This window comes from Parambassis ranga, chromosome 2 (assembly GCF_900634625.1).
Source record: "Parambassis ranga chromosome 2, fParRan2.1, whole genome shotgun sequence".
NCBI classification, from domain to species: domain Eukaryota; kingdom Metazoa; phylum Chordata; class Actinopteri; family Ambassidae; genus Parambassis; species Parambassis ranga.
The window spans coordinates 11,805,742-11,821,882 of record NC_041023.1 but is presented as its reverse complement, the minus strand read 5'-3'; the positions used below and the strand labels follow the sequence as shown (position 1 = coordinate 11,821,882).

At 40.8% G+C, this 16,141-nt stretch overlaps 1 protein-coding gene across 1 annotated transcript in view; it reads left to right on the top strand.

Annotated features, from left to right (window-relative positions):
• The first annotated feature begins 6,265 nt into the window (after positions 1–6,265).
• Positions 6,266–16,141, top strand: part of kcnh8 (potassium voltage-gated channel, subfamily H (eag-related), member 8) — a 36,594-nt gene continuing 26,718 nt past the window's right edge. The window contains exons 1-2 of the mRNA XM_028428566.1: positions 6,266–6,341; positions 15,787–16,020. Of these exons, the coding sequence (XP_028284367.1) occupies positions 6,266–6,341; positions 15,787–16,020 (310 nt within the window). The remainder of the gene's footprint in view (positions 6,342–15,786; positions 16,021–16,141) is intronic.

Sequence of the window (16,141 nt, the reverse complement as noted above, 5' to 3'; positions counted from 1 at the left end):
ATGCACCTCTGAAGCTGTGATCTCTAACGGTGCCTGAAAGCCCTGTGAAGGTTTCACACAAAGTGATGGGTGGAGAGGATGAGTCAAAGATCTTTCATTCTTCTTTCAGATTTAAACACTTGCCCTTGTGAAACGTTACACCACCGTGGTTACAGGTCTGTCTTCACTGCAGGCACGTAGTGTAGACGGGTAGATGCTGTGCAATGGAAGTATGTAGTTTGGGGAGAGGGAGTGTGCTCTACTACTTTTGACTAATTAAACAAAGTGAATTAGCTATCTCCCCAGCCAGAACGAGTCATGGCTGGTTACACATCATTCATCGTGACTAATTCAGAGAGAGAGATGTCACTCAGCCGGGTGGAAATGTGTGTATATGTGTTTACATCATTCCATTTGCACCGCTGGGTATGTTGCTATATAAGTTCATCTGTTTTTATGTAGTTAATGTTATCTGCAACTATTTTATGTGTGCATGTGCCTTTAAGTTTTAATGCGATCCCCCTGTCACCCTCTGCTTTACTATTTTATCACTGGCTTGATACGTCGTCAATGAGGCTGCCATGCTAAATGATAATTAAGACCATTACACGCTCACAGAGCATGCTACCAGTGCAGCACACGGCTCCCTCAATCGGAGCCTCATCTCAGGGGACACCCTACTACTCACACAGTCGTGTATCTCCCCAAATTAGGTTAGATTTTCATTCCACCTCATTCGCCATGGATGTGATGTGGTTATTATAAACTCATGATATGGTTAGTGAGCCTGCTGCCGTTAGATGGGTGGAGGCATCATGTTGGCGCGTTAAAGGGGAAATGGATTGCCATGGCTCAGTACTGCACATTTCTGTTGCTCTCTGAAGTGCATTTGCACATAGACACTTGGAGTCTGATGCACATAATGCAAACTGTCACTGGCAAATGCATATTATCTATAGGCAGACTGACATGCAAAGGCGAGACTTGAAACACAAACACAGCAAATATTTACATCTCTTGTGAGGTGTGATTGTTAGCATTTAGTCAATATTCAAATTCAATATATTGCTAAAAACCAACCTATTGGATCTAACCTCTCTGACTTGTGACACAGTGACAAAGAACAATAACATGCTACGTGTGCGCAGTTTGTAGCCTTATGTAGAAGGAGATGAGTTACAGGGCTTTTGTTACCATTTACCTGTTTGAGTGATCATGCAGAGAGTTTGAAGTCTTTGTCTTGTGGGGTACTAGTGCTTTGGAAGTTGAAAACTGCACTGCAAGTCAGCACTGTCTGAAAGAAAAGGACAACATTGGGATTTGGGCAGTTATCCTCATTGTGAAGGGCTTCTTCCTAAACTGGAGCCTCAAAAATGAACCTTGTTCTGTCATTACACAGAAGACAAACTGCATTATCCAGGACAAAATCTTGATGGATCGATGAATACAGATTGATGAAAACACCCAGGTTTGCAGTTGGGAAGATGGCTTCCATTTTCTGGGATCCTGCTGGTGGAATATCTGGAAACAATCACACAATTACAGAGACCTAGTCTGCTGATCCCCGAGACAGTTACTAAAGAAGATTAAATGTGGGAAGCTGGCAGAGGAGACTCCTCTCCAGTGCATAATTCACTGTGGAGATGCCATCATGTGGATTTTACCTCATCCAGCAAGTGTCCTGTTCACCCACAGACTATTTTCTCTTCTCCACTATGAAGAAGGAGCTCAGTAGTTGCCATATTGGCACTGATGATGACATCATTGCTTTTGTGCACTGCTTACTGGTGGCAGAATGTGGTGACCTTTTCAAAGTCCTATTGCAACAGCACTAAGTGTGTAAATGAAAAAAAAAATATCTATGAATTATCTACCTCTGGCCAAAATCGTATCCATAAAAATTAATAATAATAAAGCAAAGAGGTTTTTTCTTTCCTGAGAAGTTGGAGTGCAGTGGCCCTTCTTGTAAAAGACATAGATTGTAATCTGTTGGTTTACTTAATTCTTCCACTGCTGTCCTTGTCACAGTTTTAATCTGAAACACCGTAACCCAGAAACCTCTCTCTGCAAACATATTGAATGTCCATACAATACTCCTATCTCTGACATTGTGCCAGAATGCAGCTTGAAGGCAACTGTTCCTCCTCAGGTTTCTCCCATTGTGGGGTGTGCAACAGGCTCCTCAGTATGTATCAGCATAGATATCAGATACTGACTGAGAAAAACATAGCCTCAGGTTAAGGTGGTTGTGATGTGTGTATACAAATCAGGGAGACTTTGACAAAGAGGTTTGAATTCAAGGACCCTCCAGGTTCCAGATGAGATCGCGTGCTTAGGATCGAATGCGAGCTGCTGCCCTCTTTACCTACTAGATTGAAAAATTGATGGGTTATGTTTTGTGTGAAGAATAATAAAAATGTTTTGAGCCTTTGTTTGAGATAAGGACAACAGGACAGAATAAAGGACATATAGGTCTTATTTATCATATGACATCTTTAAGATTACTGGTGTAGCCCTCACTTTTGTGATGGATGGGTAATGGGTAACGTACTCTAGGGGCTATAAGAAGAAAGGGCTACATGATATCTCCATCTACTTCCTTTAATAATTCCAGGATGGCAACAACAACCCACACACTACACACAGTACTTCCTGTGTTCCCCTCTAAAACCTCCCCCTAAAAACAAAAATTAACATAACCTGACCCCAAATAGAACACAAAAAAGGCATTCAGAATCTTATTAAAATAAATAATACTTAAGTGTAAAATATTAAATGGCAAATAATAATGTTATTCCTATACCATTACTGAAATAATGTTTTCAAATATATTAAATAATAAAAAATTAAACACTTGCACTTGCATTAGCCGACATTGTGTCGCATAGATAATGTGTCTTTCTACATACTGCACATACAGACTACTGTAGAAAAGTGTGTGAAATGAACTTTTAGCTTTCTGTAATCTTAAAACAGCCATGCACACTTTCTGCTTAGCACCAAAGGGTGTCATAAAAACCGTGACGTTAAAATGCCAGCACAGTGTTGCTTTTACAACCCAGCATGAGGGTCTTAAGAAGAAATCTGAGAGGGTATATAGTACGGGCATAAGATGGTTTGCAAAGAACAGAGAGAGAGTCTGAGGACCAGTGCTGAAATCATATTAATAAATAATAAGCTATTGTTGTCGCACTGTAGTTCATAGACATTTCTGTATATTAAAACCTCTTAAAAGACAAATTTTAAACTTTGGCGACCTCTAGTGGTGGGACCAGGCACAGCATCAAATAAAACAAACCTAAAAATAGTCTTATTAGTGTTTTCTTATTTAGGTTTCAAAGGTAGTTTCTTTGTATGGCTGGGTTTGTCATCATTGTCTGATTGTTTTCACTTGTATTCTCTTATTTCTGCCTGTCTTGTGTATGCTCAATAGTCAGATGCAGGTAACACATTGTGGTAGGGTTGACTCAATATTTTTTCTCTACTATGTTAATAACAAAAGGGCAATTTTTAATCCTCCTTTTTATTGGTTGTGTAACACCTAGTTTGATTGATAACTGAATGACTGAACTGGTCTTGATCTACAATGATTCACTTTGACTCAGCTGTCACTCTGCTTTGATCTTAACTGTGGCACACACACATAAAATCTGTGTTTGGAGCAGTGATTAGGATTAAATGATGCATTAAAGATGTAATTACTCAGGTGAAGCATCTCTTTGTGTTGGCTGTCTGTTTTAATTTTATTAGCTGGCACGTTTATAGAAGTATCTCTGTGTGCATAACTGCTAGGCGCTGCTGCACTTGAGGGATGTGACTCATGAATGTCTACATGTATCCTCAGTGTGTTTGTTTGGATATGTGTACAGTTTGTGGCCACTGAGGTGATCTATGATTCACAGCACTGTGCCTTAGAGCATCTGATGACTACATTCTTTCCAAATGACATAACAGCTGGAACACCCGCTTCAGTTTTGTGGAGGATCTGAGTAGGAGGCTGCTTGAGTTTTTTGTGTTCAGTATTGGTTTTAATGGGAATGACAAGTGAGTTTGCTTATGGTTTGCATGCAAATTTATGTGTGCATGAGTACACTGAAGGCTTCTTGTTATTTGCTAGAGGTATCTTGTAGGGCTGCGTGATTCCCGCTAAAATGCAGAACACGATTTTTCTCCAGAGATCACGATTCTCTCACTGGATTCTCATTTATCAATCTTAACATGTCATGCCTATACAGGACTGCAGGACCTAAATGTCCTAAAGTAAATATCTTAAATCTCTCTGAAATAACAGAATGTTAACAAAAATAAAAACATAAAACAAACTAATCAATAACACCTGTGCTTTTTACTGTTATGTATATTAAATTATTGTGAGATAACACAGAGTAACACTGTCATTGTTTTAAATGAGACCCATGTCTTTTGCCAAAGAACAGGGTTGGGCATTCGTTAACACACTGTCCAACATCTGAGTTAAGGACATTTTACATTTTCACCTAGACCACCCTCTAGAGGGAAAAGTCGGCAGAGCTCTTTTTCTAGCATCTGTTGCCATGGTGATTCTTTGTGTAAGGGCTCCATTGATGATAGCTTTTTTTTATTCAGAGTTTATGTTTAACCTTAAAGTTTGTTGAATCTCTTTTCCAAAACACGCCCTAGCTGCAGTGCCATGTGTGTAAAAGTGCAGCCCTTCCTTTGGACACACAATAAATGAACTAATTTGTGCCACTCAGGGGAGTGGGGTTAGGGTCGATTTAAACTCTTGACCACAACATGACCTGGATAAATGAAACTTCTAATGACATATGATCAATAAGATTTGGTTGGCTTGGTTTTAGTTGATCAGTAAGGTTGGCTGACGGAAGCAGGTTTATTAGAAAACGTGAGTATGCTAAGGCTGAAATGACACTTGGTTTTAAAGAGACATCCTTTCGTGTTTTCTGTATGTCCAAAAAACATCTTTTTGGGACATCCTATTGACATATTTTCAGGTCGTGCTTTGGAAGCATTTTATGGATGCCCAAAACATTATTGTATGTATTGTATTGTAGGACGTCCCAAACACAGGTTTTTAGGAAGTCCTATATGGGGACATTTAACACACATACATACAGTCGAAAAATAAGAAGTAACTTTTACACATATTTAAACAAATAAGCATTTAAAAACTACCCATAATAAAGGTGATATGCTTGAAGAGATCATAACAATGAACTCTGCAGCTGTTGATGTCAGTAATTAAAGAGAGATTACAAAAACTTAAACTGCATGCCATCAGAAAAACACACTGAAGCAAACCTTGTCAAATTACCGGTATGTAAGCAAAAAAGAGAAGAACCTGGTCAATTATTGTCAAATAAAATCCCACTGTAAGAACTTTGAATGGAAGAAAAAACACATTTTCTGTGTGGTCTTCAGATTCAAATCAACAGCTTGACATTTTATTGCCCACATGAGGGCGACAGAGTGTAGCTCTTCGCTTCCCAGTCTCCCCTTGTTGCAAACTGTACTGTTTTGTCTCCTGCCTTTCGAGGTATGTCTTCCATGCAGGTCATGAGTTTGCCTTGCCGTGAGATGGCGCTAGAAACTCCGACTGTGTGGAGAGCCGCCTGGACACGCTACCAACACAAAGGTGTCAATGAGTCTCACAGTCTGTTGTGCAACGAATGCATTCAGTTAAGGTTTAAAATACTGCCCCTCTCTCTCCTTCTTTTGCGTAATGTCTGCGACATTATTGATTATTGATTATTGATAGTGCGACACTATTGACGAGATAATGAAACAAATGCAGCAGATTTCTTAAAGAAACTATAAAGAAAAAATGTCGAGAAAAGTTGTTTTTATCGTGTGATTGTATCTCCATTGTACAAACTTCCGACATTTGCGCTTTTAATCGCAGTTCCTGTTGAAAGTGATTGATGCTTCCCACCATTGCGCGCTGTGGAGAGACGATCATTGAACCTAGTGGCATAATAATGGCACTGCTGACAGGGTGTCTCACTTTCTCTCACGGTCGTCCCTGACTATTACCTGAACTGCACCTGTGGGCTTCATCTTCTCCTCTCCTTTACACACACATACACACACACACACAACAGACACACGGGTGCGCGCAAGTCGTGCACCCTCCACCAGCTATAGGATTCGCATTGTGCTGAGTTGACTGAATAGCTTGCTTGTTCGCACAGGCTCGGCGCCTTAATAAATGGGAGCACCTCTCGCGTTTGGACGACTTACACCTTCTCTTCAGTAACTTTGATGGGGACTTCGACATTAAGCAGAGAAAATGCCTGTGATGAAAGGATTATTAGCACCACAGAACACGTTTCTGGACACTATAGCGACGCGGTTTGATGGCACGCGTAAGTTAACCAATTAACCAATACCACTATTTTTCTGTTTAATTTTTGTTGAGGTTTTTGAGAAGCATTTTAGTAGCCCATGTTCACCACTTATATATCAGGTCTGTCAGCATTCATTGTCATTCGTTTTTATTTGCTTTTATCAGGTGTTCAGTTAATTATTTCTGATGGGTAAGTAGAAAAGCTCTCACAGAGGTTAGTCTTTTAGGCTGTCGCTGTCCTGGAAGCTCAGTTCAGTACCACGGACAGCGACAAAGGGTTAACTGGCTGCTCAGACTCACTCCCAGCCTCCAGCTCCTTTCAGCTATTTGGGCAACTAGTTCACAAGTTCAAGCCTGTATCATGTATTTCATATAGAATAACAAGCACATTTGAATCATTCTAACTTGTTATTGTTGACTTTTACACATGTTCACTTTTGTGGTATTGTTTTTATATGTGTCTTTTTTCTTTTGGTCTACAAATCCTGCAGCGCCTGCAGTTTTTTTTTATTTCCTCCCGCCGGTCTAAAACCAGCAGTCACATTTATCAAAGTTAATTGGTCGACAGCGGTATTACAAGTCCTTCCTCAGGCTTCAGGCACACAGGGCATTTCTTAACGACAACTTTTGTCTGAAGTCTTGTTTCTCATCTTTGTGGCTTTCTGTTCTGTTCTGTTAGAGGGATTCAGTAAGGTTTTAAAGCTGGCATTTTCTCCAGGTTTATTCCATATAAACACATATATTGTTTGTGTGTGCAACCGCTTACATTTCCTTTTATTCAGATTGTCAGTATCCAGAGACTCTGCCAGTTTAATGTTTGAGTCCTTATAGGCCATAGAGATAATAATTGGCCAACATTTGGGAGCTGTTTCCAACCCAAATTCACTACGTGACCCCACTCAACCCCTCTTATTTGGGACATTCTACTTGCAGACACTCAGGAAAACACAATACCGCAGACATCTATTCTGATTTCTGTCCTTGTATCTGGTGGTTGAGCACCACTATATGAGTAAGGGCAGGCTATATGTGGAGAGGCAACAAATGTTCAGCTACCTGGTTGTGGAGCTCTGTCCTAACACAGGGGAATTTGAGTGGCACTGTACCCAGCACAAGAGGTTTGCCAGGCTCTAGAGAATGAACTGCTGTCCTTGAGCTGGTGAAGTAAAGGAAATTAACGTTGGATTTGAACTGCAAGATGGGGAAGGCTGGAGGCAGCCAGGCGTGGCGGCACAAATTGGGTCTGATGGCCTGGCTACGAGCAAATATAAGGGAAGAAGTAGGTTCACTGCTATGTGATCCCCTTCAACGTCATCTAAAGCCCAGGTGGCAAGGTCAGACCTTGAAGCAGTGATAAATGGATAGAAGCAAATGGAGGAAACTCTTAAACGTGATCTGATTTGTTCTCAGAGAAAAACAGTTTTTACCAGTGGCCTCTAAAAGTGGGATAGCCTCCTTTATGTTGACGCTTATTTGAATAGATTGAACTGCCCCTTTCATAAGAAGACTCTACAGATACAGATAATGACCCGGAACACTTAGGATCAATTCTATTAACAGCTTTGGGAAGACACACAAGGCCTGCCAGACTATTTGAATAGTGCAGAAAAGGTACAATCTGAAGGGATCAGGCTCATTTTCTGATTCTGTCTGTGCGGGTCTGCCCTGTAATCACTGTGCGATGCTGTGACACCTTCTGTCGTCACAACTGCGCATCATCCAGGTGACTAAGCTTACCACCTGCATGTCACCAGTGCTGTACTGTATGTGGCTTATTACATTGACATATGGTCACTCAATGTTTGGGACAATGAACAATTGCTTTTTAACAGATCCTTTTATTTTTTCAAATATTATATTGATTTATTTAAAGGGTTAATTGTTTGTTTTGTCCAAACAACAACCAAAATATCCTGTGAGGTTTCCTTTTACATACAAGAATACAATTGCAAAAAACATTCTTAAACAATTGGCAGACTATGGCAAACTGTTTTAAAAAACAATAGTTAAATAAAGTTATTATAGCCTGTGCAAAACTGCTGATTTGATTCTGTGTAAACCAATGGCGGCCCCTTACTGAGGAGAAGCAGACCGTACAGAGCTGCCAAATTAAGCAGACGGTTTGGTGTTACAGTTGTAACAGAGGGCTGTGCAAAGTCTCCCAGTGTTCTGCTGAGCAGCTTCCACCCTGCACCATTCTTCCAGATTGCTATTTTCTTGCTCTCAGCACACGCTAGTTCCACCTCCACTAGGCAGGTAATTACTGTCACAATCACTGATGCCAAGACTTGGAACAGCTGTGTGTTGAGTCAGATCAGGCCGGCAGTCGTACTGTTTAAGGAAGTATGTGAATGAAGGAGAGAGTGTGAAAAAAAGATGAAGAGATGGAGGAAAACTGTAGAGCAAGAGGAAGCAGGAGTGTGCATCATTGTCTGTACTTTGCTGGTTTGTGTTACTGAACTCTGTGTGTGTGTGTGTACTTCTGTATGTGCTCAGCTGTCTTTGAACATAAGGATAGTAAAGCAGAAGTTTCCTCTCTCCTGATTAACTTTCTTTAAATGCTAATTATGTGGCTGTGGGATTTCACTTTGTGATTACCGCTTGCTGCCAGGTGAATGCTTAAAAACCCATCTGAGTATCGCACACAACACAGGAAGCTGTCAGTATCAAGTCCTGCTGTCTCAGAGAACACAGAGTATACCGTTGGTGTCCCTATGGCTTCATCTCACCAGCAGCCCTGTGACCTGCAGGAAGACCGAGGGAGCTAATTACTGAATATGAAAGATCCACAGATCACATAGTGATGCACATATGTTTCAGCAAGGTTTGTTAATGTGAAGCTAGCTTGAACTGTGTGCTGGGATTAGTCAGGGTGTCAGTCTGTACAAATGACAGCAACATTTTAATTTCCTTTCATTTATCTTCAGTGAGTGTTAAAGAGTGCTATTTTCCAATGTAATTATGCTAACGTGTGAAACCCCAGCTCTAGAGTTGTCCTCAGACAGAGAATTAGTGTGAAAGAAGTACTGAGTGCAGGTATGAGACAGTGAGGGAGTAATCAATCATCATTGACTGTAGTGCTGCAGGGTGCACAGGGGCCCTCACTTACTGGCAGTAGATTGGCACTACTGTTCCAGTTTTCTCCTAACCCTACTTAATAATGAGAATGTTTCTTTTTGGGATAAAAATAAACAGAAATAATGGGGCTGTGCTGGACTGACATGGCCTGGAGGTTTGATGGGTTCTGTATTGCAGCTGTCATTACATTGTCTGGCTTGGTCAACAACCCAGCTGGTTTACCCTGAGGTTTAACCATGAGCTATCTAAGATACCTTACTATGAAAACCAGTAGATCATCTGTTCAAGAGGCCTGCCCTCTTCTGTGTTTTATGAGTGTTGTCCTTTAGACCTCAGAAAAAAGACTTGGGGTGTCCAGAAAGATGTTCTTTGAATGCCCAAAATGACATCTTTCGAATGTCCCAAAAAGATGTATAGAGAATTTCTTTAAAAAGTCTGAAAGATGTCAAAAAAAACATTGTCTTTAGGATGTTCAAAATAGACCCCTAGAGGATGTCCCAGAAAGAGCATAGAGAAAGTAGACCCAAAGTTTATTGCATTCCAGGTCTAGCATACTCTAAATAAAATTTTTGCTAAACCTGCATCTGTCGTCCAACCAAACTAATTTGCTGATTGCATAATATTTCTCATAGCGATAAAGTATCAAGTAGGACTGTGTGCTGAGAGGATTGTGCATCCTTTTCAGAAAGGGTGTTAAACAAACTCTAGGTTTAAATGTGAACTCTGAGCTTTCAGTTAAAGAGCAGCAGATGCAAATATGTTTGGTCAACTATAGGTTGAATCTGAGTTGATTCATGCACCAAGACTAAAAGCCATCATCGATGGGCCCTTATACTAAGAATCACCATGGCAACAGACCCTGAAAAAAGAGGTCTCTAATTACCCTCTAGAACTGGACATCCTGATGCATATGGCAATTTTGAACACATATTTTAAAAAAGTAACATGGACATGATATAATGTCCTGTTTATTGTTATTTTATGCATTTTTGTTATTAGCATGGAATTTAACTTTAGTGCAGTAAAAATAACACTCCATCCAGCAGATACAAAGCCACATTAACATTCATTGTGGATGTCATGATAAAAGCACCTTCTGTGTCTTCATCAATGTATAAATTGCAGTGTTAAGTTAATAGCCACCCAGGACTATCCACAGGCTTTAACAAGACTTTGATAAAGTATTCCATAAAGAGGGCACTGCCACCAGACTCAGCAGGCGAATGATGTCCTCACTGTAAGGTCACTGGACTTGATTATCGCTGTGAACCTAAAGGCGGTTGAGAATCTCTTCTTTTCCACCAAACCCCTGAATGAGAGCCTCCCAGTCACCGTGGACGTTCTGCCTTGTTAAACCGCCTAATTAGTGAAATTCCTCTCCTAATCACCATCTCTAATGGACTGTCCAAAACGATCGACGGACGGGGTTTCACCAGTCTAAAGAAGTCTGAGCCAAGTCGGCCATTTTTAGACTCAATTAATTGCCGGGTTTTGTGAGAAGTAGCGAGACAAGTTTTTAGGAAAAAGAGAGGGACAATAAAGGGTGAAAAAAAAGATATCCAGAAGAGAGACAGATAGAAAAAAAAGGGTGCGGCCTGCAAATTATGGGAAAGTAATGACTGGTGTAATATTTCATTCAGTGAGAGCCCTGGGGGATTGTATGATAAAGAGCACAGAAGTGATTAAGGCTGTAATGATTTTTTTCTATCCTGTTATATGGTGTGAGAGGGCTACCAGTGTGTGTGCATATACTGTATGTGAATGTGTGTGCACTGACTTCAACAGAACAACACAATTTGTTATTAACTTAAGTAATCTCGTATGTTTGCCAGACTGTGTATCCGAAAAATAAACTCTACAGTTGTAACCTTGGTTGCCATGGTGTGTGTCAGTGGTTACTGTGGCAACTGTGGAGTGACTTTTTTGTGGTTATGTAACTGCTCTGTAGCCATTTCTTAGAGGCCTACATGATTTTAGGCAAAAAGGTGAGGAGGTCCTTCCATCCATCTCCCCACTTCTCAGCCAATTTTTAACACGCTCCATCTCCATCTTTCATCATTCCACCTCTCACAGCTCCATCTCACTTACTTTCAACTTTTCACATCGCCCTCTCACCCTCTGCCCCTTTCCCACCCTCATCTGTCTGCCTCAGTATATTTCTCAGCCTCTCCTTCTATTCCCCTTACCTGTCCACATCCCCCTCATCTCTCACTCTCTCATCTGCTTTGCCATCCATCTTTTTCTCTCCCCGCTGTGTAGTTCTGACGGTTTCTGCCTCCCTGCCTCCCCTTCTCTCCTCTCTCCTCACTTCTCTTTTTCTATGTCGCCATTGTTGTCTGATGCTTGGTCACCCATCATAAACATTGGTGTTGTGCCTTAAATAGCTCTGGTGATGTTTTGGGTGTTGGCAGGTGACAGTCAGTGAGCTGGTGAATGTTCACATGCTGAGCATTTGTGAATAAGTTTTAGGATCCACAAATCTGGGGCAAACCAGTGTGTGGACAACACTAACCTGTCCCCCACTATACCATCTGTTCAGGAGCATGCAGTAATACATGCAGGGTAATATACCTGATGTTGCAGCTTTATCTCCCTGACCCACCTAGTTATTGTAGCGCCGACCTGCTGTGGAAATAGATTCAAACAATTCCTCAGACTGAAATAACACAACATGTTGTTCCTTGCAGCCTTGCTAAATAACTGACCTGGTGCCAGTTTTGTAAAGACCCAATATTTATCAAAGCAGGGCCAAAAAGAAAAACAAACTATTCATCTTTTCTTATCTGACAACCATATGGTTGAAGTTTGCTTGGGTGTATAAAAAAACAGTATAAAATATGACAACCTTTTAAGAACCAGTTGGGTTTTACCAGCTAAAGAGCCAAGACATTATGTCACTGTATGTTTCCTCACTAACTAACTTACCTCAAGCATCCCAGTGAGAAGAGGTACTATGTTATTTAGATCAATCACAAAGAAGCAGTATTTACATAGTGTGCATAGCCCTTACTCTACCCTAACTCTAATCCAGTGCATGTAAAATCTACCAGTTAGCGAGGTTATCCAATCTTCAAACCACAATCCAATCTTCTGCTTTAAACATTCCTCTTAATATTAACTAGCTAAGATGTTTGCTCACCACTATTTTTCTTCTCTAACCATACACTCATGTTCTATCTTCCCTCCTTATCCTCCCTCTCCTTCTTTGCCTCCATATCCTCACTCCTCCCCCTGTTCCCCATGTACCTGTGGGGTTTCTCCAGCAGCTGTCATGCTGTAGTGTAAGCATGAGGTGAAATGATCTATGGGCATCTACATGGAAACAATTAGCCAAAAGACAGTCAGAACAGAAAAGATGCAGAAAAGCGGGAGATGATGAAGACACTGAGACAGAGGAGAGAAGATGCAGGATAAAGAACAAAAGAAATAAAGGAGGAAGAGGAGGAAGAGGAGAGCATCAGATGTAATCTAAAAAGGACTCAGAAGGAGAGATGTTTCAGAATTTTCCTTTAGCAGAGGTTCAGAGGAAAGAGAGTAGAGAGATGATGCTTTTGTAGAGGTAGAGGGTGGAGAAGAAGGTCAACGTGTGCAAAGAGTGAAATAAATGGATCGGGGAGAAGAGGGAAGTCTGGTGGAATTCCAAGGGTAGAGAGGAGATGAAGAGTAATTAGGCGGAGAGATCCAAAACGGTAGGAGGGACATAGAGAACAGCTGGGGGGAAAGGGAGGAGGGAAGTGAAGGTTGATAGGGAAGGGAGAAAGAGGTGAGGACAGTTGGAGTGATTGGGAAAGGGAGCTATGGGGAGGGAAAGAGGGGAGCAGTGGAAAGTAGGACAGGTACAGAAAAAGATAAATGGGGAAAGGACAACATAATATAGAAAGGATAAAGGTTAAGGGAATATTTTGTGTCAACTATGAGAACTACCATTATAGCACTAAAGGCTGAAAATAAATCCTGCTGCCATTTTTGCTGAGATTTTTTTTTCACGTTGGCCTTTCACAAGCACTAAATTTAAAGAAATACAAGCTTTCATTAAAAGAAAATATCTATGTAGTGTTTTATAGTGTATCCAAAAGCTTCACGGAGTCGTAATCATGTCTCTAAAATGATTGTGTACAGTTTACATTGTAAAATGAGGTACCTATAAACTCACTTTGTGTCACTGTACACACCAACACAATACAGCCTATCTGTCAGTTCTATGCAACTAAAGTAATCCTCTGTCAAACACAGTATAGTGTGTGTTTCACTGTAAACATTAGTTTTCTGTCAACACCCTCCTCCTGTGCTCTGGGAGCTGCCACAAGACAGACTGCAGGCTTCTGCTCTGGGTCCCAGAGACTCCAGCAAGCCTGTCCGTCTTTCTCTTGTCTAAACCCAAACCGGGCCTCACATCTGACAACCAGTCCCAATGCTGTGGCCCACTCTGACCTGTCTGTGCCATTCAGTCAGAATATCACTGCTGACATCACACATTGTCATGTGTTTTTCTCTCCTTTAAGAATGTTTATAACTGAAATGTATTCATCTATGCCAACATTTTCCCAGTCTGGGTTTAGTTACTGAGGGAACCCAGATATCAGATCAGACAATAATGGTACAATGGCATGATTTCATAACCTGTTCCACTGATGACCAAAACATATTCCTACATTTTGGAAATGGTGACAGTAATGCCAAAGCTGTACCAGACCCCCCACACTATTTTCTATTACATAATCTTAGAGTTTACTGTAAGTTGAAGTGATGCCAAGCATGCAGAAGCCATTGTTGACTGCTGGATTGGATTATAAAAGGGAACATGTTGCTCATTCCTCTTGTGAGACGCGTACAAGACTTCTGTTCTCTGCTGAGTGTATTCCCATATCAAATCAAAGGTGGTTTCCTTCAACAAAGCCTGACGTTTGACATAAAACAATTAAACATCCACGTCACTGAAGATGGGATTTATCGATGCAGAAAATTGATTTTTGTAATGAAATGTAATTGAAACAACTCCCTTTGCAGGATGTCTTAAACAGTGATTATAAACATGTGCATATGAATGTGTTTGTGTGCCTCATTTTCTGTATAAACTCATAATAGTAATCATACATTTTTATTTGGGGTCTAGTTTGGCTGGTTTGAGTGTGAATTAAATTACAGACTGCATACAAATACACACACACACACAGTCTGTCAAACCACACTGGTCCTCTGTCTTGTGTGATGGGCATTGTATTGTAAACATTAGCTGTCTATCAGCACAGCTCAGCATCATGCTGCACATCAGTGGCAATGTGGGTGTTTGTTTGCATGGATGGGTGTGTGGGTGTTTGTCTGCAGTAATAGATGGATTCAGGTATAAACAGCTGGTCTACTTCAACTGGGTAGTTGGAGCTAGACACAAATAGGCTAATTAATTGTGATAGACTTCAGAACTTGTTTTTTTCTCTTTGTCATCACTCATGCTTTTCCCGACTTATCCTCCCCTCCTGCTTTCTCACCCACTCATTTACAAATGTCTCCTAGGCTCAACCTCTCTTTAAAGCATCTCTCACTGGTAGTATTATGAATTCAGGGTCAGTTCCTTGATGCTGGATTCTGTTGCTCTACAGCACGTAGATAAATCACTCACTTGTGGAGGTAAATGACCTCCACGTAGCAGCCCACGTGGGCCTTCATCTGCCCAAGCTGGAGATCCAATCGGCCTTTGTATCTCTGCGTTAAAAATCCCATTTTGGTTTATCTGGCTGCTGAGAGTGATTCATTCAAACAGCTGTAGAGCTGTACTTGAACCAGTTGAATTTGCTTCCTTTTTCATTATGTAAGTAAAGTTTCAAAAGGTAATGGTAGTGGTAGCAGGGAGGTTAAAGCAATAAAAAAGATTTAAACTCTAACACTAAACAATGATGTATTGCAGGCAGGGATAAGATTCTGAAAAGGTGTACACTTCCCATCTCCTGTGACTGTATGATGTCACTGCTTGAGGCTAAAGTTGGCCTTATTAAGTTTAAGCCTTAAGTATAGCCCCAAAATGACAATAGAACATAAATTAGAAAACATTTCATGCTTATATGTATGTTTAAAAATCCAAACTCTCTTGGTAATGCTAATTAATAATGTTTATACTTCACCTCATATTTCTGTTCTATGAGTCTGTGGCTGCAAAGATAATGGTACTGCTACCTCCGAGGACTGCTGAAGGAGCAAAAATAATGAGCAATATAATCTCGCCTAAAGTCAGAAAACACATTGGATTTTATTTTGAAGAAAATGATGAAGGAATTTACTTAAGCATTTTTTCCATAAAGCAGAAACATCAGAAAGACATCCATGACATTGTCTGTGTTTGAATAAGCTAACTTATAACCTTGCTTCTCTCTCTCTCCTCTTTCTCGCTGCAGACAGCAACTTCATCCTGGCCAATGCTCAGGTGTCGAAGGGCTTTCCTATTGTCTACTGCTCTGATGGCTTCTGTGAGCTCACAGGCTTCTCTCGGGCTGAGGTCATGCAGAAGAGTTGCGCCTGTAAGTTCCTATATGGGCCAGAGAGCAGCGAAGGCATCATCCTCAGCATTGACGACGCCTTGGAGGAGCGCAAAGAGTTTAAAGATGAGATCATGTTCTACAGCAAGACAGGTACGCAACAATTAAATCTGGAACCCAGAGCCAGAAAGCCATTGGAAAATGTACAGACAGAGCGATCACCGTGTGGAACTTTTTGTAGTTCCATAAATGGATAGCAGTCTGTAGCTATTTA